Source organism: Sturnus vulgaris, chromosome Z (assembly GCF_052056855.1).
Source record: "Sturnus vulgaris isolate bStuVul1 chromosome Z, bStuVul1.hap1, whole genome shotgun sequence".
NCBI lineage: Eukaryota > Metazoa > Chordata > Aves > Passeriformes > Sturnidae > Sturnus > Sturnus vulgaris.
Genome location: NC_142283.1, coordinates 829,609 through 852,462, shown reverse-complemented (window position 1 = coordinate 852,462; position 22,854 = coordinate 829,609). Strand labels below are relative to the sequence as shown.

The following is a 22,854-nucleotide window of genomic DNA, read 5'->3' as shown; positions in this document are numbered from 1 at the left end:
AATAAATATAAAAATATATTTATTCATATATTTATATTTCTATTTATTTCTCTTTCTCATTCATATATATTTATTTTTCTTAAATAAAGACCTAAAATTTGAATATTTATATAAATATAAATAATATTATTATTTATAGAAATAGAAATATATTAGATTTATAATATATAAATACATATATTGTATAATATAAAGTATTATATTTTATATATTACATATAGATATGAATATTTTTCTGTTGCAAAATATCAAAATAGAGACTATCTGGTGTGTATTGTAACTTTAATTGTTGCAAAAGCAGCTAATGCCTTTATTCGTCTTTATATGTTTGTCTTTCTTATTTTGCCTTTATGTATTTAACTAACTGACCATGGTGAGAATAGCCCAGATAATTTTATAAAGTATTTATTGTTGATTCAATGTACCGGTGGAGTATCTTGCCTGTATGATAACTTTGGAAAGAACCAAGTAAATTAACATCAGAATTAAAAATGAGAGGAGGGATCTTCCACTGACCCTTTGGATATCAAGAACTCCAAGTCACAAAACAGGGTGGGCCTCGTGGAGAAATAAAATACACGAATTTTATGTATTTATAAATAATAGAATATAATTTAATAATATAATTTAATACATTAATACATTTAATATAATTTAATAATATAATTTAATACAGCTCACCCCACAGCAAACTCATCTCCCTGAGCAGCTCCTGCTCCTCTGGGGCGTTCAGGGAAATTTGGGGATTTTTGTTTGTGCTGTACAAAAAAGATTGGCCCTGCTTATTCCTGGTGGGGCTGTGTCTGAGGTGCGAGAAATGGCCCAGAAATTTTAATTTCCCGTGGGATTCTGGAGGAGGCAATGCAGGTTTTTCCCTGCAGGAATCAGATTTGGGTTAGGATTGCTGGTGACGGTGAGCTCCTTTTTTTTCCAAAAAAGGACAATTCCGTCAATCTGAGTTCCAGTTTGTGTCCCTGACGGAACTGGACTCGCCTTTGGGAAACGAGCATGGAAGATTTATTTAAAAAAACAAACAAACAAACAAACAAACAAACAAAAAAAAAACAAAAAACAAACAAACAAAAAAAAAACCCCCACATGACATTTCTTCCAGGATCTGCTGCTTCAGTCGTTTCACCAGAAGTTCTTTCAAAGATTATTTTTTAGGCAGCCTCCTCACCATTCTTTTGGAGGTTATTCCAAACTCCTCAAAGCTTTTGATTTTATTTCTAGCGAGCAAATTCCCAATAATTTTACTTATTACTTTACTTATTTGCCTTTCTCTCTCTTGACCAAAGACAAATGCAATGTTGTCCCTTTATCTTCTCACTTGGTAAAGAAGTGAGAAGACCGAAATAAAACATTTTACATATTTTTTAAATAAATTAAATTAAACATTGCATGTTTCTATGCTGCAAAGCAGTATTTTCTTGCTATGCCAGTGAGATGAGGAATGGGATGTGTCCCAACTTTGGGGTCATTTTTTTCATGTCCTCTCTTGTGCTGCAGCAGAATTTTTTTTTACCAGAATCTTTTCATTCTGTCTCCTCCATGCCTTTGAAACACAATATCCAGCAAATAAAGCCAAAAAAAGAGAAAGGTGCTGACTGCTTGGCAGAAATTCCAGTGTTTTTCCACGGAAAGGTTCTCCCTGCATCTGTGAATTCCTCGGTGACCCTGCAGGTCGGGTCAGGCTCCTGTGCCTGCAGCCGCGTTTCCCCTCCCAAAAACGCCTTTGAGCGGGGTGACCGCGGATAAAAACCAAGCCGGAGGCTTCTGTGGAGATTTTCCTGACGACTTCTCCCCTGGGTGTTGAGCACATTTCCCGTGCCTTTCCACAGCACAGCACCCTCATCCCACGCCCTGCAAATATTTCCTTATGACCAGTCTTTGCAGAACTATTGTTTTTCCCACGCGTGAAGCCCCGGCTGTGTTCCCGCAGCAGCTCCGGGTGTTTTTTCGCTCTGTTTCACCATTGCAGGAGCTGCTGGCAGCCCAAAAGCTGCCCTGGAAGCAGAGCCACAGCCCAGTCCCCGCTGCAGACTCTGATATTGTGAGTTCAGACAAGCCCAGGCGCCGATCTGCGCCTCCACCGGCGCGGAATTTTTGGGAATTTCCGAGCCCTGTGTTGTCTGAGGGGCGGACACGCTCTGCCCAGCAATTAGAGGGATGCTGTGCGGGCTGTGCCTAGGACGGAGCGCCAGGCTGGGATCACCTGCCAGGGATGCCCAGAGCAGCTCCCGGGGCTCTGAGAGTGCCCAGGCTGGGGCAGGAGCTCCGCCTAAGCTCCTTAAGCCCCGCTCAGGCTGCAGAGACCGGAGCCTGCGGGCACAGAGGGAAACGCCACAGCGGGGAAAGCGAGCAGCTGAGCCCTGGAGGAAAAGGCGCAGCCTGGAAAGGCTCCGAGACCTTCCTGGCGGCCCGGAGGGCGCAGGCTTCGTGCCAAGCCTGCGGTGGCTGAGCTGAGAACCTTCCTCGCCCTCATTTGTGCCTCCCTGAGCTTTAATCCCCGCAGCACAGCGAGCTCATCCCCGCCGGACCCTGCCCCAGAGCCCCGGTGCTGTCCCTGTGGGCAATCGATGTCCCGCGGGCTCATCCCCAGGACAGTCTGGGTCACAGAACAAAAAGCTTCTCCTGACCCTCAGGCAGGCTCTGCTTTACCCGACAGAAGGTTTTTTTCACCTGACAGATTTCTTTTACTTTTTTTTTTTACCTGACAGACACTTCTCTGGCAGTTCCTAGAAGCCTCCCACACTGGAGACGCCACAGACTGAGCAGGTTGTCTACCTAAAAAAACCCAAAACATAAAACAGGGTAAGAGAGAGGTATTTTTCCCTCTTTTTTTTAAAAAAAACCACTTAACTACACACCTCTTCTTGCAGTGTAAGGTACGCCCCTCTGATGGCAGGACTGCCATCATTTGTGACTGTCTAATGCCAAAGGTCTGGGGGAACATTAAAGTTAGGACAAGGAACAAAGATCATCTGGAGTGCTGTGGGAAAGGGAGTGCAATCCTTTCCAGAGGCTCCTGCCTCAGCCTCAGCTCTGGCCGCACGGGTGGGCTCCAGCCCCGAGTGTGAAATGTCCTGCAGCACAGGCAGTGCCACCAAGAACAGCACAGCCGGCTCAAAAACCTGGTGCACAGCTCAGCAAAACGAGTTTTTACGAAATGAGGGCACAAAATTAATGAGAAACTTTATCTGGCAAGGGATAATATCACCGGGGGGGATCAATTTTTTTCACTTCCAAAGACAGTAAGATTTTTAAGTAATGCATTGCTTCAAAGCAAACATTTTAAAAGATTAATTTGGAAAGACTCTGAATGCAATGGCCCCAGACTAAGGGAAGATCCTCATCTCAGCTTTTTGTCGATTCTGACCACGAATCATTAATGAACTCATCTCTCCTTTGCCCACAGAAACTGTCAGCTGCCACTGCAGTCGGTTTGCAGGTTTCCTGTGATGGAAGGAGTGTGTTTTCCCTGGGTGCACTTCACCAGAATTACTGTGCTGTGATCCAGGCCTCACCACCTTTAAGCCTCCCCTGCAAGGATTTCACTTTCATCAGGGTAATTTAACCACTGCACAGCCTACAAATTGAAAGTGCAGGTGTTTCTCTTGTAGGAGTTTCCTGAGTGTCTTCCCTGGTGCTCATGATAGAAAATCCATTTTCTTGTGCCTGGTGCTGCCACAGTGCAGCTGGGGAGGGGAAACAGCACTGTTTCAGGATCAGAGGAATGTTTGAGGGTATCAGTTTCCACCCTTGGGAAGGAATTGAGTGTTTGGCTGAGCTGACCAGGTGTGCTGGAAGGAGAACACCTCATTTAGGAAGGCATTAGCTTTGTGTTAAAAACCTTTCAGACACAGTGTGGTCTGGAAAAGAGAAATAAATTCTAAGGATTAAGCAACCTGAGGTGAAAAAATAAAATAAATAAAACTCTAATTCCCAGCCTGCATATCTCTTAGGTTTGAGTCAATGGCCTGTGATGGGGTTGTCTGCAACCCCATCAGTCGCACCAAGATTTTTTTTGCTCTTACTTTCATTTCCTCTTTAAACTGGAATACCTCCTCATAAGCAAAGGAGTTTTCTCCTCTGGTGGGATTCTGAAGGAAATAACAAAAAATTCTTAAAGGGCTGTTGATTATGATTTATCAATTTCTACTTAAAATTTTATCTGTGGTAAGGGGTGAATTAATTGCACCAATCCTCTATAATTTTCATGTTCTTTCAGTCTATCTCAGGGGCTACATGACAATTTGGGCATTATTTTAGACAAGACTAGCTGCATCTAAAGTTGCACTGGTTATTACTGTCATTTGTCCAAGAGAGATCTGATTTCTACGTGATTAAACACAACACCATTTTTTGGGTATAAACCTTAACAATTTGGTTTCTTTAGATTTTAAACAAGACTCGTGGGATTCCTGGCACGAGACCTCAGTCAGGTGTCACTCAGGTAATGCTGTGCAGCAATAAAACTCCTCCTCCAAAATGCAGTGGATAGGCACACAAAGAGGCAGCTGTGGCATCAACAATTTAATGGTGCAGATGTTTTGGCTCAGTGTGCAAGAAATATCGGGGATGTGACCCCAAACTGAGCTGCTCTGCCGTCACCTACACCTGCCTGTGCTGCTGTCCTGGGTGGGGGTGGAGGCTCACATCTCGTGTCCCAGCCCCAATTCTGCCCCAGGTGTGTTCTGGACAGGTGATTCCACCTGCAGGCAGGGCAGTGTTCTCTTCCCGCGAGGCGTTTTAGGATATGCGAGCCTGACAAAATGTTTCCCGTTGCTGCCTCAGCCTGCTGGTGCTCTGGGAAGCTGTCCCAAACTCCTGGCGAGGATCTCAGTGCAGCACCAGGCTGCCAGGGATGGAGCTCGGTGCCCTGGGGCCGCCCTTTGCCACTGGCACAAAGCCCCGTGAAGTTGCACCCCCAAGGTCATCTCTGCTTGTGCCAGCTCTCAGAGAAGGCACAAACGCTGCTGGGCAAGGGGGCAGCACACGGCAGCTGTCCCATAAACCACCCCCCTGCACCAGGCTCCCTGCCAAAGGAACAATTTTGGGGTAATTCCATAGGAATCCTCCTGTGTCTGCAGGGTCGCACTCAGAGGAGCAGCAGGCGCCTGCAGAGTCGGCACACCGAGGGCTCCTCCTTCCACCCTCCTCATCCTCACCCCCTTGGCACCATAAGGGGTGAGCCAGCGCAGAGTCCAGCCAGCCCTGCCTTTCCCAGGGCAGAATTCCCACATGCCATGGCCAGTGAGTCAGCGCTGTGTCCCCAAGGTCGCAGCCTTAGAGGTCACAGCCCCTCCTGCTCTGTGTCCGGCCTCAGGACACTGCTGGCCTGCCAGGAATGCTCCTCGGGTCTTCACCTGTGTTTTCTCATCTGTGTCACCTGCCGTGCACAAAGGAATTGAGGCAAAGGCCAGCACTGAGGTCTGGAAGAAGTGACTCGAGCAAATCTGGTGCTGGCTGAAGAGCAGCCAAAGGATTGCAGGTGTCACTTCGGGTGCAGGGGCTCTTTGTGGCCACAGCTTGAACCCCAGCAACTTCACAGCCTCACTACTAGTTCTAGTATTTAAAAAAATATATTAAAAATTTAAATAATTAAAAGTTTAAAAGTGTTTTTGCTGCTAGTTCTTCACTTCCTTGAATTTCTTTCAAGGAGGAAGCTTCCAGCTCCATCACTGCCTTTTGAAGACAGGTATTGGTTATCCAATATTTCACACTTGCCTGGGAGGCAAGGAAAGGGGTTACAGTGACATTTCTAGAAATAGAGGTAGATTAAATATTTGAGCCGTGTCACGGGTGGTATTAATTGCCACGCCATGTGATGCTGAGTGACATTTTGGAGGAATGGCAGGGTCTCAGCTAAAGTTCAGCACCACGGGGGATGCGTGTGCCCGTCCCACCCCGCACAGCCACAGGCTCCTGTGCTGGGCTGGAGCCTCACGTGGTGCACGGACAGCCAGCCTGGCCTTTTCTATGTGAGAATAATTCCCCTAAGCCATCCCCAGCCCCAGCTGAAGCCTACAGAGGGCAGTGGAAAGTTTTCCCTGTCGCCTCCGTGGAAGGTTCTGGAGGCTCAGGAACATCTGCAGGGGCTGCCATGAGTCACTGCTCGCCCCAGAGGCTGTTTTTGGACACCCAGAAATCAGTTTACATCTCTCTTGTTTGCTGCAGCACCCTCAGCTCAGACAATAAGACACACATTGAAACATCCAGCCTCATAAAGCAATATTGGTGGATTTTTTTTTTCTCCTCAGTTTCTCACTGCTCACCCTCAGCGTCACTCAAACCCTTTGGGCTCAGCTGGGTTTTTTTGAGATGCAGCCTCCAAAGTGCAGAGAACGTTCTGACCATGCCTTAATCACAGTGTGGAACATCCCCACCCAAAATTATCAACCACGTTTCAGTTTCTTCCTCCTTGTAATTCCAGAGGACAGCGATTGGGTATAAAAACTTAATAATTCGGGGGGGGGAAAAAAGGATAAAATTCCAAACTATGAACCCGTGACCAGATTCGTGTGAGCAGGGAGGGCATGGTAACTCTTCAACCCCTGTGTCCCACCATGATTTTTGGTTTCTGTCAGCTGAAGGTCTGGCTGGTCAGACCCCACCAGGGGAGACCCAGATGCCCAAATTCTCCTGCCAAAGCCCAGCCAAGGTGCAGGCACCGCTCACCCTTCTGAGCCAATCTGGTGCCATTGTGCAGTAAAAACCTCTCATCTTCGCAGTGCAGAGAGCTACAATCAAAACCACAAAAAACTCATGTAGTTAGAGACATTTTCTCTGACCTTGCTACACATCTGCAAAGAGCGTTTTCTTTCTCTAACTAAAATTGCTACTTAAGGGTCAGCATTAATGTCTGGGTTTATGATCCTGGAGGTCTTTCCCAAACCTTAATAATCCTGTGATTAGGTTATTTGAAGCAGCTGGCACAATACTTCCCTGCACCAAGCACTTCCACAAGTCAAGCAATCATGAAATTTGGTGTTCAAATTCACACCACCATCCCGCGGTGCTCTGAACCCAATAACCCTCACATTTGAAATGCTAGGTTTTGAGGCTAGAAAAGCAATATTTGTGCAGTCACACTGACCTTGGAGCTGGAGGTAGGGACGTCCTGCTGCCTGCAGCGAGCCCAGAGTGTGGAGGGAGCAGGAGGCAGGGCACTGACAGGAGCCCAGGAAACCTGAGACGGGCAGAGGGAGGCGAGGAAAACCAAAATAATTTGCTGCAGGGGCCAATCCTGCCCTGCTGGGTTAGGTGAGTGGCATTTGCCCTGCCGAGGGTGCCCTTGAGGGATGTGGCAGCAGCTCCATCCCCCAAACCCCTCTGGAGTGCTGGGCGTCAGCGATGGACAGACAGACGGACACGGACACAGGGGCTGGTGCTGCTCCTCCCCAGGGCCAGAACCGGCCAGAACCATCCAGAAGAGAAAGGTCAGTGCTGCCTGGGCAGCTCCGGAGAGGCACCAGAGCAGGGCAGTGCCACAGTTCCAGCCACTCACATCCCAGGTGGAAACAGGGCAGGGCACGGAGCTGAGATCACAGCATTTGGGATTTTTTTTTCCCCCCTCCTCTTTACTTTTTAATTCATGACATTAATTCCTGACTACCTGTAAGGCAGACGGGCCCAGAAACATGAAACAGCCTCTGAAGCCTCTCATCTAGAATTACTGTTATTACATTACTATATTGCATTTAGAATTGCTGTATCTCTATAGCTACGTAGCAGTAATTTACAGCAAGAAATAACACACCATGGGTTGGGAAGCATGAAAGAATAATCAGTTTCAGTCACCTGGCTCTGCTCCCACCAGAGATGAACCTGTATCAAGGCTGACAGAGGAGCACAGAGGCCAGCACTGTGCAGCCTTTAAAAATCTAAGACTTAAAAATCCTTTTCCCTTTGTACATTTAATGTTCTTTTAGTTTTACATCTCAATTTCCCAAGCCCACATGTTCAGAATTTTGAACCTTTACAAAACACAGACATCTCTCCCCCCAAATGTCATGCCTTGTTTGGGCTAATGGGAGCCGTGCTCACCCCCAATAATTAAAACCAAAACAGCCACTCCAGGTCAGTGCATCCTCTCCAGCACACCAGCTTTTTATCACCTGTGCTCCTGGTGTTGATAGAGGAAAAAAAGACAATTGTGGATTTCCTGGGGTAACATGAGTAAGGAAATACAGGCACAGCCAATCCATGGCTCGTGATGGAGGCACACACCTACTCCTATATTTTTTTACCTTTTTTTCATAAAGGCCTTGAGCAGACCAGGACTTCACCTGGAGGCAGGTGATGCTGTGAAGTGCCTGGCTGGATTATGCAGAGGTTCAACCTGTTTGCCAGCTGAGAGCCTGGGAGAACAGAGGATGCAAACAAACCCCAGACTGTGAATTTACAGAAGAAACACCTGGAAAAACCTTGTTAGCAGGTTCCCTAATGATTTCTGAAGAATATATCATTAATACTTAAAAAATAGTTTGGCTTTACTACTGGTGTGTGGTCTGTTTTATGAGAAATTCAGCTCCTGAAACAGTCGGGATGCCATGGATCATCCATAAATAATGCCCTGTTTTCATCTCTAATATATAATTATAATTATCTAACAACTCAAATGCTGCTGTGGTTTCACTGCTCGTGCTGGGGAGGCAGCAGCAGCTGGGTGTTAATGCAGGTGCAGTTCACATTAATCCATCTGCCCCTGCACAGTTTGTCGTGGGAGCTGCTGGGCAGGGCAGTTACCTGCAAGGGGCAGGTAAACTTGTAGTTGGCACAATTACTTAGGAGACAATGTATTTGAGTAGAGTTTCAATGGTTTATGAGCAGTGGAACAGAAGTGAGGAGCTGAGCTGATCTGTGTGTGTGGGACTGGGGGCTGGAGGGTGCTGTGCTTGTCCTGAGGAGCTCGGCAAGGTCACAGGTGAGTGTCTCTGCGGCTGCTGGATCAGAGCAGCAAGGAGCCCCTGGACACGATGTCCTTCCATAGCACAGGCTGGGTTCTGCCCTGCTGTGATGGCAGCTCCTGGTTTTCCAGTGCCAGGGGTCTGTAATTCCTGGGATTCAGAATAAGGCAGAGCAGCAAACACAGCTGATACCCAGGGGTTACCCTGACCTCTCACTGAGAATTCCTCGTGACTGTGGGTGCTCGATATCCCCTTACACAGTGCAGCCCCCCTCAGGCTGGGGGAAAAAAAAAAAAATCCCTTTTTAGAGGAGATCCAGCCCCTGCATCCCTCAGGGGAGGGAAATCCAGCCCGTGGATTTCCAGTCATGGGCACACACCGGCCAAGGGGACCAGCAGGCTCAGAGCAGTCATCCCACACTTGTAATTCCCCCAGAGAAAGGAGCTAATACATCTCCACTAAATAAAGAGCTCAACGAGGCCCAGCCAGGGCTTTAAAAATAACCCCAGCTATTTTTAAGTTATTAAAGTTGCTCATCACAGGACATCCACTACAGAGTAGAGGAAAGGCTGTCTATAATTAGCAGTGTGTTTTCTGGCTGAAGGGAAGAGGAAAGGTTTTCCTACACATGGAACTGACACTTTGGAAAAGCAGGAATCTCTGAAATCCAAGAAGTGGACTTTTGGGGTTTTTCCCTTTTTTTTCTTTTTTTTCCTTCTTTCTTTTTCTTTTTCTTTTTCTTTTTCTTTTTCTTTTTCTTTTTCTTTTTCTTTTTCTTTTTCTTTTTCTTTTTCTTTTTCTTTTTTTTTTTTTACTTTTTAAAATTTTTTTTCTTTCTTTTATGGTTTTTTGGCTTTTTTTAGTTGGTTGGTTGGTTGGTTTTATTTTTTTTGGGTTTTTTCCCCAGCTGCATTGCAGACACAAGTGAATCAGTTCTGAGATGGTGACTGTCAGGGGTTCAAACCAGTAATGACCAGAGCTGACAAGGTATCACAAGAACCACAGAGGTCAAGGTATCCTGAACTCTGGACACCTTCTCCCTTTCCACCATGGTGATCCAGCATTTCTTTGTCATGGAAACCTGGGGAGGAATGGGTAGAAAATGGAAAAGGTGCTCTTTTTTCAGATGGTTTTCCCATTGGATATGAAATTTTTGCAGCAAACACAACGGAATAAACAAAACATTGCTATTCCAAATGGAATGGGAGGCACTGATAAGACTTTGTGTCTTCTCTGTCTGGAAAGGTTCTGGGTTGGCTCTGCATGAGACACATCAAGGATCTAGATGTGACTTGCACATATTGTCCCCAATCCTATAAACACAGAACTCCCAGGAGGGGCAGAGTGAGACAAGACAAGTTTTTAGCAACCATTCTGCCAGGGTTTGGGCCCATCACCCAATCCAGAGCATCACACAGTGGAGGTACCACCCCTGAGACAGCAAACTTGAAGAGATTTCTGCAGCTCCTACATTTACCAACCCCTGTGGACAGAGCTGTGTCCAGCAGCCAGGAGCTGGGACAAGCACCAGCCACGGTTCCAGTCCTCTTTGAAACCGGACATTTCTAGCAAAAATCTGGCCTACTCAAATTTTACTTTTTTTAAGGCTTTGCATAAATAGGGCCAGAATACTGGAATGTAACTTTCAAGGCATCATTCAGCCTTCACAATTCTTATTCATTATCTTTGCATGACCAGTCCAGACTAATTTCTTCACAGAGCTGAGGATTTTGTAACCTGCAACCAGAGCTTCCCCTGCTTCCTTTGTGTCAATGATAAAAGGGTTGGGCACTCTCAGATTTATTTGGAGATCCCAGGATGGCTCCCAGTGCCAGAGGGCAGGGCTGGATGGGATCTTGGGAATTGGGAATTGTTCCCTGGCAGGGTGGGCAGGGCTGGCACAGGGTGCCCAGAGCAGCTGTGGCTGCCCCTGGATCCCTGGCAGTGCCCAAGGCCAGGCTGGACACTGGGGACAGTGGAAGTGTCCCTGCCGTGGATGGGGAGGGATGGATGGGATTTATGATCCCTCCCAACCCAAACCATTCTGTGATCCTAAAATCATGGCCTTAGAATAAAGATGCAAATCAGCCAACTGTTTGGCATAAGTACAATGAATGGTTTAAAGTGTTGGGAAAACAATTTGAAATTAATTATCCTGCAGACTTTTAAACAGAGCTGCTTGGGAAGTATTACAATTTTTTTTTTCTTCCATTGACAACTTGAAGGGTAAGTTGCTCTCTCGGCTAATTTCAGTTTTTATGTGAAACACCACAAATGTAAGCAGAATGGAGAAGATGTGGCCAGAAGGTCACAAAGTACTGAAGAGAAGCTGATTTTATTATGTCACTTGCTGTATCTCCTTCTTACCCAGACCTGCTGTGCCATTTCTGTTTACTTATCTAAAATGTTAATTCTTGAAACAAATTTGAGAGGAATCTTTCTGTTTTCATGAAATTACTGAGTTCAACATGGAAAAGCTGTACCCAGTGATTAAACCATGTAGCACCAGCTGGAGACCTGGTTTTGTGCTCCCAACCTCTGTCAACTATTTTTCTTCAATTTGAAAGTCATTTTATCTCCATGTGATTTGTTTTCCTATCCAAAGGGGAGGGACACGACCTACTTACAAACCGCTTTTGTGGTTTTGTGTTTTCTGCCTTTTCCTGTGTGTAAAATGTGCCTTTATTGTTCTTTTAAATCCAGGGCAGGACAGCAGCCCAGGAAAAGCAAGGGATGTGTAGACCCAAGTCCCAACCCAGTGTCACTTATTACCAGTGATGCCCATGGCAGCTGCAATGCATCTTGAGTGAAAACGAAGAGTAAAACTCAGCAATTTGAACCATTTTTCCCCAGTACAGACCCAGAATTTTCCCTTTTTCTTTTCCTCTTCAATGACTTGCTTTTCTAAGGGACTCAGTAGTTCAGAAGGAGTAGATTGAATTATTCATGACAGGGGGTAAAATAATAAATTCCAGTGAGGACTCTTGAAATTCGGGAAAGAAAAGAATGTTTATTAGCACACAGGCACAACACCTTGCCTGGTATGCCTTACTAACAATACAAAGCAATAACCTCAGGTCAAAAGAGAAGTTGCAATACATGCAAAAACATCTGGATTGTGCACTAAGTAACACGTTTGATATAGGTACATCTGTCAAATAAACACACATCTACTGTCCTAGGAAACAGAACTGGAGAGACTACCTCAGAGTGAAGGTACAACAGAACAACAATCACTGAGCAGCATTTTGGACATGAAGCATCCTAGACAGAGACATTTGACCTTTGGAGGCAAAAACTGTAACAGGCAAATAGCTGAGAGCCAGATCCCCAAAGACTTATGAAAAGCTCTCGGTGAAGCCTAAGGTATTATCAGAATGAGGTCTGAAGGGTTTTGCCCTTGGTGAGTAAAATTATGAGTGGGTAAAAATGTCTCAGTGGGTGAGGGATGTAAGTCATCAAGGTTTAATGCTCTTGCTAAGAGTGAAAGGATGAAAGACTGAATGTTGATACAAACAAAACAATGATTTGGAAAACCCTTAAAATAAATAATACACATGAAGGAAAATTCGGGATAAGTAACATGTCCTGAAATCAAAATCAACATGGTTTAAGTTAATAAATAATTAAAATAATTAAGTTCCTTTTTATCCTACAGAACAATAATCAGTTTTAAAAACTAGGAAAGCAGAAAGAGGGACGGGGACCTCCTCCTTACTCGGAAATCAGGGTGATCGGTGCCGGGTGTCACCTCTCACCACGAAGCTACGTGTCTGTGTGTCACAGGACTAGCCAGAGGGAAGGGACAGGACGAACACACACCGCCACTGTGAGTTCTACAGGTTTTCACCTACGGGGTGAGCATCGCTAACAACAGCTGGGTTCGGGGTGGGGGACGGGGCTGGGGGTGAAGGCAACTCTAACCCTGTGTCAGCGTGTGACGAGCGCTCTCCGTGGCTGGAGGGGACGTGTCTGTGCTGCCGCCCAGGCTCCCGGCTCACCGCGGGCACACCTGGGCTGCTACGGGTGCGCTCCAAGGCGCCGGAGCCGCGGGCGTGAAAATCGCTTTATCCCCATCGCGGCCAGCGCCACGGCCCCGCCGGGCTCGGAGCATCCCCCGCCCGCGGCCGGCAGGCTGGGGGGCTCAGAAGGCAACTGGAGAGGCGCTTCTGCCCTTCCCTGTGCAGAGCATCCTCGCTGGCGGGGCTGCTCCAGCTCCCTCGGCGGGGCCGGGATGCTCCCGCCGCGAGGGACACGATGCGAAGGGAGACAGAGCCAGGCTCCCCGGAGCAGCAGAGGCAGAGGGTGGGAGTGTGGTGGCCCGGGTGGCTGTCCCCAACGCCGTGTGGCTGCGCTGGGGCGGCACAGGGAGCAGCAGCCCAGCGCCGCACAGGGACAGCGCTGGGCTGGGCTGGTCGGGCTGGAGCCAGGCGAAGCCTCGCACCGAGCAGGTGGCTGCTGCCTACCGACTATTGCCAAAGCCCAGAGGAGCGGCAGGGCTGCAGCAGAGGCACTCGGGCCGCCCCGAGGTGCAGCACGCAGCCCGCAGCCCAGCCCAGCTGTTTCCAGCTGTGCTCACGGCGCGGCTGCGGGCGGCACGGGGCGTCCTCACTTCTTCCTGTGCTTTGACAAAAGCATTGTATCCCCAAGCAAAAACATCATCGGCAAGTCAGACATTACTGCGACCACAATGATTCTTAAACGGTTTTGTTGCTGCTGCTGCTACGAACACGGATCAAGCCTCCGAACTCTCCTGATTCTGACCTAAACTGGCCACTGGGGCAAGAGGCAACCTTTGGCATACGAGCAGGATGTGCTTTCCCAAAGGGGCTGGACTCCCACATTCCCAGCGATTCCAAGCTCCGGCAGAGCCCGGGCCTGCCCCCGTGCCCTGCTCCCAGCACACGAGCACAGCACAGTGCACGGACAGCACACACGTGTGAAGCACAGGACGGCGTGGCAGGAGCACGGTGAGGATTTGTACCCTGTAACCCTAAGAACATCCAGATTTGGTACAACGGGGTACAGGCAGATGAAGCAGCACTTCACAGCGTACAACAGAGATGCCCATTCACACTGACAGCTGTTACACGTTTTGTTAACAATGAAACAATAAAACCAACATAAGAAATCACTTTTTGGACCACATTTTCCCTGTCGCTCCATTTCTTCAAAGTGTTTTATCAAACTACTGAATGGTAACTGCCTTTGTACAGAAAATACACATTCAGTTGGGTTTGTGGTCCAAATAACCCATGCTCTTTTTTTTTTTTTCTTTTCTCCTCATATCATGCATTGGGATGCAATCAGCTTCTTGTCAATCATTAGTCACAAGAAACAAACACATTTTTTACAATACAAAGCTTCTATAAGTAACATTTCTACAGCAATCATTAGCCAGAGCTATTTAAACTGCTCCCAGCATTTCCACCTCTCCTGCTGTCTGCTTTTCAAGCGAAGGAATTTTCCAGTATCTGTGACACCTCCCCATGCAGTTATTTACAAGGAGATGGTCCTTGTGGAGAAGGACCTTAATGAAATTTACAGTTGCTAAGGTACATTTGCAGATGCTGGCAGTCACACTCAGACAGAAGGAATGGAACTCATTGTGCAGCTCTGGGCTGGGCCAGCCACGTAATTAAAGTGCAAATAAAGACAAAAACCACAAGCCAGGCAGGTCCATTTTTCACCACCAGCGTTAAGAAGCATCACGACTGCATAAGATATGTCAGATCAAATAGGCCTAAGTCACAATCTATTCTAAACATCTGTCTCCCTGAGAGGATTTAAGGGAGGTATACGGTGATATAGCCCTATTTCTTCAACTGGCTGAGGAGTATCATTGGAAAAGGACACTTTTCCAGCCAATTTTTGTTTTCAACAGTGCTAACACCTGTGTTTTCTACTATGATGTCCTTCACAGCATTTGAGCTCACTTCCCATGCAGCTACAACAGGCCACTCTTGATGAGGAAAATACAACAAGTACCAACTACTGTAGAAATTACATCTATCTACCTGGTACGTCACAAAAGCAGAGGCTCTGAGAACATTTACAAATAGCACATTTTCTCAAACATATATGCAGGTGATAGTTACCAGCTCCGATAAAAACACATACTTTGTGTTTGCTGGCATTCAGTGTTTGCCACTGACATGTTCGATTTTTCAAACCACCGATTCTACGTAAAACAAAACTGTCACTCCAGCTCCAAGTGTTCACTGCTGATCACCACCTGCTGCCACAAGGACATGTATTTCTCTCCACAGTGTGTCAGAAAGTGCTCTGTAGCCTGACTTGTCAGAGAAGCTGCAGGAGGTGCAGGAAAATAAAGTGCCTTTTCCAGCGCTGTGTGCAACGTGACTCTCCATCCCCTGCACCACTCCTCTGGGTCCCTCTCCTTCCCAGCTGGCAACTATTTACAACTATTACACCAGTCCATGTGCCCTCCACGCTGTAAATACTCTCACTGATGAAAAAGATATTTACAAGAAATTTTTATAGATACAATCAGTCACCTTAGAGAAGGCTGATGAGACATTTAAAGCAGAAAATGTTTTACAGAGAGCAGCATTAAATGTACAGCAGGTGTTTTGAACAACTGCAGATCTGAAGCTACTAGATGCTGCCTTAACATCACTCCAAAGTAGTAGACGAGTGCTAAAACTCTGTTTTTTCAATGAAATTAACACAATGAGAACACCACAGCCATTATGCCTCAGTGAACACATCGCTAGCCATCAACCCAGCCACCTCACCTTGCTTATTCAGCCTAATGCACCTGAGTATATTACCACCCTTTAAATCCGTACCCTGGAACTGCCATGTGAGATGGCTGCAGTGAGTGCCTGTTCACAGGAAAGTCTCCTGTTTCCCACGAAGCCATGGTCCCTAATGCCAAGCGTGATCTTTGCAAAGCAGAAATCGCTGAAGCCGGGTAGGAAGGGTCTGACTTTCACCTCCAGCACTCGCTCGCGTTGCCTGAGAGGGAAAGGCGGTGAGACCCTGGATCTCTTACAGGAGAAGAGAGCTGGCACTCTTGGTCAGAGATGCTCTGGCTGTGTTTTAGGCATGCATGGTTGTGCGGGTGTCCCAGAGCTGCCAGCTGGCCCCGGGCAGGCGGCAGCGTCAGGCGGGGAGCCGCGGCTCGATCTTGAGGGACAGCTCGTACAGGGTGTCCTCGTCCATGATGAGAGTCTTGTCCAGCAGGTACTGGGTGACCTGGGGTGGGGAAACACAGAGGGGACAGCCTGCATGGTGGCTGACACAGAAATCTCCCCAGCTTTCTTGCCCTTTCAGCACGTTTTGGGTACCGAGCTCGCCCCGTGCTGCTTTCTTGAGAAACCCAACCTCTGCTGGGAATGCTGCTGGCACAAAGACGCAGCCCTCTGAGAAGTAATTGGGATTAATTCCTCTTAGGGATGGGCAAATCCTTTGCCAGGTTAACTCTGCCCAAGCTGCTCTCCTGGAGTCTGAGCTGAGCCTTCTCTGAAGGCACTGACCAGCTGCATCACTCCCGAGAAAGGAGAAAGGGAAAAAGAATTGCAGGATGCCTCGGGAGGTGCTTGGGGCATCTCCTGACCCTCATCCCAGCATCTCAGGGCAGGGAGAACACACCTCTGTCTGAACCCCTCACGCCCTCGAAGGCTGGAATCCCCAGAGACCTTCCAAAGGAGCAAAAAAACTTCTTTATAATGCATCAAACCAAGAGTCCCCGCAGGGTGAGCGTCTCACCGCCCCAGGGCTCTGTCCATGTGTCTGTCTGTCCTCTCCTCCATGGGCGGGAGCAGCAGACACCACCTTTCTCTGTACCTGACAGGAACTGCCGGGTGCCAGCGGCAGCAGCCTTACCTTCTGCTGGTGCTCGATGCGGTAGGAGGTCTGCTGGAACTGGCGGATTTCCCTGATAATGTGTGAGATCTTTCAAAAGAACACATGCATGTAAGTGCAACCACGGCACGGCTTCGGCTGAGCCACACAAAGCAGGAATTCTGCACCGAATTATTCCATTTAACTCGGGAGGAGGAAAGGGAAGGGTAGAGATCATCTCCCAACAGCTCCCCGGGACTTCACTTTCCCAAAACAAACATTTATTTCTCAGCCAGACCCGAGGGAAATTATTCTCTGCCCGTAATGAAAGCTCCCTGCTCTCTGCCTCGAGTCCCTGCTGCAGAGTGCAGCCCTAGGATGGGCATTAGGCTGAGATTAGAGGAGAAATTTCCCTGCTTCCCTGCGAGGAGCTGTCACAAAGCAGCATTACACGGCAGGGGGAGAGGCATCGACTTTAAAGTGCTTTTCAGACAGACCAGGGCATGCTTGGAGAAGAGCATTGTGATTACTGCTTCCTGGTGAATCACTGCATCCCCGTAATTCTGCTTATGTAAAAAAAAAGCTTTTTCTTGCTCCTGCACGAGCTGCAGGCAGCTGCTTTTGCTGTCCTTTCTAAGCAAATAAACTGGGGACAAATTCTGTGAAAAGCTGTGAAAGTGCCCAGCCTGCCAGAAGGTGGGGATAGAAGACTGGAATTGCTCTCCAATCGCTGCCTCTCCTGCACTGATTTCTCCAAAGGTAAATCCAGAGGAGTCACAATTAAATCAATAATTAACTCACACAATTAAACACCTGCTGGCGAAGCGTGTAAGAAACTGAAAATTACCATTCTCATTTTGGAAAAATTGACAAGGCCTTCCTCAGTGAAGTTGGGTGTTCCTTCCTCAATGAATGCCAGGTCAGTCAGGTACATCCCAAGGTAGGGAACAGCAGGTGGGTTACAGCTGTAAACCAACAAATCACCTTATTTGCCTGCAGCAACATTTGCAAATTAATTTTTTTCTAACTTGCACAAACTCTTCATTGCTTCAATGGGTTGTTCTGGCTCTGCTGGAGTTGTGTTTGCTCTGCCTGTGATAAATTGAATGCATTCTGCCCAGTATCTAAAATTATTGCCATTTTAAAAATATACCATTAATTATTCTGGCTGCTCAGTTCTCGGCTTCTCTCAAGATCACTTGAGGTAGTTGTGCCACTCGATTCTGGAAAAGCCTGCTTCCAATTACAAAACTCACCAAAAAATCAGGTTTTTATGCAGCTGGAATCAGTACATAAATTGTAGAACACTTGACATGGAATATCCTGCATACCAAAATTACAGAATGTCAAATGCAATCTGGAAAATCAATTAAAGAAAACAATATTCAAGGACTGCTGCACAAAAGAAGCAGGCTGTTTTCCAGCAGGCTGGGAGTCCACAGGAGAAGAAATATCCCTGTGCCTTTGTCCTGTCTTTTTGTCCCTCTCGTAATTTACTGGAAGAAACATAATTTGTTGTCATACAAATGCGCCTGTGACCTGACACAGGCTTAGTCTCAAAGCCCTAAAATTCTTAACTAGAACAATACTGGTTTTCATAAACACTTTAATTTATAAAGCTGGCTCTACACTTATTGAAAAAGTTTATCAGTGTATGTGAAACCCCAACAGGGAATGTTCACACAGAAAAATAGTTTAATTTGTTTCAGTAATTCTCTGGAGCCACTGTGTTTACCCATCAGGGGTATTCAATCACAGCATGTTCAGCAAAACAATAATGCCAAATAGAATCAACCTAGAATTTAAAAGGTTACTAGGCAAAAAAAATATAAATTATTAAAGCTTAATCAAAGCCAATTAATCTTTAACATGAACTATGTGCTGTTTGTAACAAAACACAGTTGTAGAGTGTAGGGAGGCATACTTTTTGAGCATTTCTCTCAGGTTTTTAAATCTTCCTTCAGATGACACAGTCTTCTGAAGCTTGTCCATGAGTGCTTTTGTCTAGGAGGAAAATGCATTACAAATGTCATTGCTGGTGCATGTAAATGACTGGAATTAGATTCCAACAAAGGTGTAATTCACTTATCATGCCCACCCCATGTTCAAGAGTAGTACAACAGGCATTAGGAATTCAGCTTTACTGCAGTTCCTCCAGTCTTCCTGAAAATGGAGATTAGGCAGCATTAAAGTTTCCCTATGAGTGATACACAGAACCTGTATTTATGCTAATATTATTACCCTGCAAATGGAGGAAAACCCACACGTTTATTGAATTAATGGTCTGGAATTCAGCTTTCTGTGCACACAGGAATACAACAGATCCTACATGGTGCTGAGGATCCTCAGCTGCATTTACTGGAGCTGGTGGCAGCCAGGGGTGGCCACTGCCTTGGGGCTTGCACTGAGCTGATTTTGCCTCCAAGTCCCAGAGAAAAGCTGAGTATGTCAATGAGAATATAGTCATGTCTTACACAAATCACTGTCAGTGGGCAGCACCAGACCCTGGTTTGTTCTTAAGTGAAATAAATTTGATTTTCAGCCTGTTCATGCGACTGACTTGAGACTCGAGTGTAAGAATGATGAGAAGTTCATTACATTTGTAAACAAATTTCCAATTAAGAGACAGCTGTAGGCACACAGAGTCACTTTCTTCTACATAGCAGGCTGATGAAAAACCCAGATTGCATTCCCAATAGGTACCAGAGGACTGTGCCACCACGTCAATCTGCTGTGGGTTAGGTTTCTTTTATTTTAATTCAAAAGTTTAAAAATCAAACAAATTCTGACCATAAAACTTCTTGGAGGTAAACTCACTTTTAACAGTTTGTATTGAAAGAACTTTTAATAGATTTTTAAATAGAAGAGCACAGCACCAGCTGTGAGGCTGCTGAGAAAAAGCTGACTGGAGAAGGTGGTGCAGCCAGAACATATTTTAATTGTATTTCTCTGACCCATTTGGAACACAGAACACAAAAGGCTGGATTGTCCTCATCCTGACAGGCCTTTTTTTCACGTGTGTGTCTTGTTTCTGTGGCTGGCAGTCATTCTCAGAGTTTTTGCTGACATTCTCAGCAGCCAGGTAAAAGTTTAGGGGAGGTGTTCACTGCACCTAACCTTGAGCTCCCAAATGAGAAACAAGACTTTACATCAACACTCTCTTTCTGGCTAAGAAAACTCAGGAATTTGAGAGGTTCTGGCCTTCCTAAAGGCTTTCTGCACAGGCAGTTCCTATTTTAGGCACCTGACCAGGCTTTAACCATAGCTTTTAACCACCCAGATGTGTCTATCAGAAAATACCAGAATTCAGTTTTCTTGAACATTTCAGCAATTCAGGCCACACAGTCCTTGGCGCCCGCCAATTACATTGAAGACATTTTGTTCCCACATTGAAAAAAAAAAAAAAAAAATTACACAGAGAAGTGCTGGCCAGGAAATGCCAGTCCCAGGGTGTGGAAAAGCAGGAATATTCCCAGGAGGGGAGAGTCCTGTCCCAACCCCTGGGCAGGGCGAGCGGCGGGCCCAGAACCGCTCTGCGAGGACGCCGAGCCCGCGTCCCCCTCACCTGTTTGGACACCTTTGCCCAGGTTTTCTTGAGCCTGTAGATGGCACTCCTGTTGAGGGCCGAGGTGATCTCCAGCACGCCGTTGTAGTTGTGCAGGCAGCGGCAGATGTCGGCCACGGCCACCCACTTCTCGATGGCGCTGGCCCGCGACGGCGCGTCCGCGTAGCTCATGATCTGCGAGGCCACCAGGTTGCTCATCTGGCCACGGAGAGAGAAATGATTGGAGGCACAAGCCCTTCTGAGGTGTCACAAACTGATGGGTGAGGCGGGAGAACGCCCAGCTAGGCGTGACAGAAATGGCAGAGGTTGATCTCCCGATAAACACCCGTGGAAAGGACATTGGGAGAGGAGCTCGAGGCAGGATGGGGACAGGGAAGAAGGGTTGGGCACACAATGGGAAGGTCTCCAAGCCATCAGTGACTGGGAAATCTCCCAGTAAAACTCAAGCAGTATGGTAAAAGAGAAAGCCAGGTTGAGGGATACAAATGAGTTAGAGAATTGGTGTTGTTTCTCTCTGCGGAAATTGCAGTTTCTTCAGTAGGCTGAAAGGCACTGTGCTGCAGTTTAAAATGTTCCACTCTCCTAAACTGCCACTGAAATGCTGAGTACCAATTATTTGAAACGAGAATCTTCATCTGCTTTGATTTAGATGGTTAATTACAAAGAGGCTGCAGCATCCAGTCACTAATAGACAACACATTACATCACACTGCAACAAAACCCAGTGTTTTTGTTCCAGAGGTCAGAGACAGTCCACGGGGTTCCTAGAAAGCAAATCTGTATTTGAGAGTACTTACATCATTAAAATGTTGACTAGTTTTCATAATATAGGGCGTCCTCTCATTTTTATCCACTTTCATCCAGCCCTGCCCAAGGAACTCTCTAGACATTGGTGGGAGAGAAAAAAGCAAACAAAATCTTCATAAACACAATACAGAGTCTGTCTGTAACCATAGCCTAAGCAGATTTCAAGGATACCTCGATTTGCTGGAAGCTAATCACACAGCTTTACACTAATTCCAGCATCTCACTATACCATTTTTAATGCTGTCTGAAATGGTAGATATTGTAAAGAAGATTTATTTTTCTCTTAATCCCCTCTCCCCAGTCACCCCATCCTAATTTCCAGCTCTGTGACCCTATTTACACCACGTTATCCTTTTTTCTGTGCAAACCCTTTTGTCAGGGCTGTGCTGGGGGTGTGGGGGCTGCCCCAGCCCGGTGGCCCCTGTCCCCCCAAGGGACACTCGTGGCAGGGCTGTCCTCCCCTGCCTGCCACAGACAGCTGGTGCAGATTGGGACAGATAACCCAGGGGCTGGAAGGCCCAGCAAGGGTCATCTCTGGCACCAAAAGGGCTCAGGTCCCTGCTGAGAATTAAGATTTTAGTCTGGAGAACAGACGTGGGAAGAGATAAAATAAATATTCTTGATTGTGTTACAAACTATAAAAGACACGAGTTATGACAAAGGCAGAAAACTCCTACACCCTGAAGGTGCTGGAGACTTCTCCCTGGAGTTTGGACACAGATTCTGTGGTTACTTCCCTGGGGATTGATGGGAAGGATTTTGATGTGTGACCCATGAAGAACTGGATGGTAAGATCCATTGAATCCTAAGTTATGTTATTTCTTCTCTAGCTGTATCATTAAGAGGTACCTTTAACCTTGTGCTGAATACACCTAGTAGTGGTTTTCTTTTTATCCTTATTCCTGTGTAGTATCAGTTTATTTTAAGTCTTATGCCTGTTAGTTTTGTGTCTATTAAACAAATAATTCATTTTGCAATAGACTGAATGTGGTTACTGCAAAGAGAGAGAAAGGACAGTAACACACACCGACCTCTTTGGGGAAAAAAGGCCAATTTATTGTACAGACAGCCCGGATTTAAAGTGTGTCAGTGCAGCCAGGACAGGACAGGAGCTCATTGGACAATTGGGAAAAACATCCTTGGGACAGCACCTCAGGATGTGTCCCACGGGAAAGACACCAGGGGTTAATGTTGGTGATGAATTCCACTCTGTTTGTCACCGTGTTGTCACCCTGGGAGACTCCTCCCTAACTGAAGCTGCAGTCAGCTTGTCAGCCTGGGAATGGAGCTGAGAGTCAGGAGAAATCCAGGCCTGGAGAGAATTCCCAGGCTGTAATTCCCCAGCTCTCTGAATGTGTGTGTCCACAACTGAACCAGCCATCACTAAAGAACTCGTGAACCCGAGTTGGTTTTGGGGCGCTGGCCACCTCAACAAAGCTCCTGCCCTGTGCAGAGTGGCTGGGCAAAGGGAGGGATGCAAAGCCCCCGAGGTGGCACACTCACTCGTAGGGGATGCTGCGGAACACGACGTGGTCCAGCAGGGTGATCTGCTCCGCCAGCTCCATGGCCGACAGCGTCTCGAAGCACTCGGGCTTGGGGCAGTCTGGCTGCAAAACCAAGGGGGACACTCAGGGCTCTCCCTGTGTGCCACAGGGCACGAGCAGCTGCCTGGGAACCTTCTGCACGGGGCTGCAGTTAGCTCCAGGGTAAGGAGAAATGAGGATTAATAACAACGGCAGGCAAACACAAGCGCCCGGCTGG

General features: G+C 46.9%; 1 protein-coding gene across 7 annotated transcripts in view; it reads right to left on the bottom strand.

Moving 5' to 3' along the window:
• Positions 1-11,902: 11,902 nt before the first annotated feature.
• RASGRF2 (Ras protein specific guanine nucleotide releasing factor 2) overlaps positions 11,903-22,854 on the bottom strand; it is a 119,241-nt gene continuing 108,289 nt past the window's right edge. For 4 of the 7 annotated variants that reach the window (XM_088155995.1, XM_088155996.1, XM_088155992.1 and 1 more), the window contains exons 21-26: positions 22,597-22,700; positions 21,084-21,168; positions 20,287-20,484; positions 18,646-18,725; positions 17,569-17,686; positions 11,903-16,832 (exon numbers count right to left, since the gene is read on the bottom strand). In XM_088155995.1, coding sequence (XP_088012121.1) covers positions 16,602-16,832; positions 17,569-17,686; positions 18,646-18,725; positions 20,287-20,484; positions 21,084-21,168; positions 22,597-22,700 — 816 coding nt within the window. In that variant the 3' untranslated portion in view covers positions 11,903-16,601. The remainder of the gene's footprint in view (positions 16,833-17,568; positions 17,687-18,645; positions 18,726-20,286; positions 20,485-21,083; positions 21,169-22,596; positions 22,701-22,854) is intronic. The other 3 variants (XM_088155998.1, XM_088155999.1, XM_088155997.1) reach the window with 1 other exon arrangement.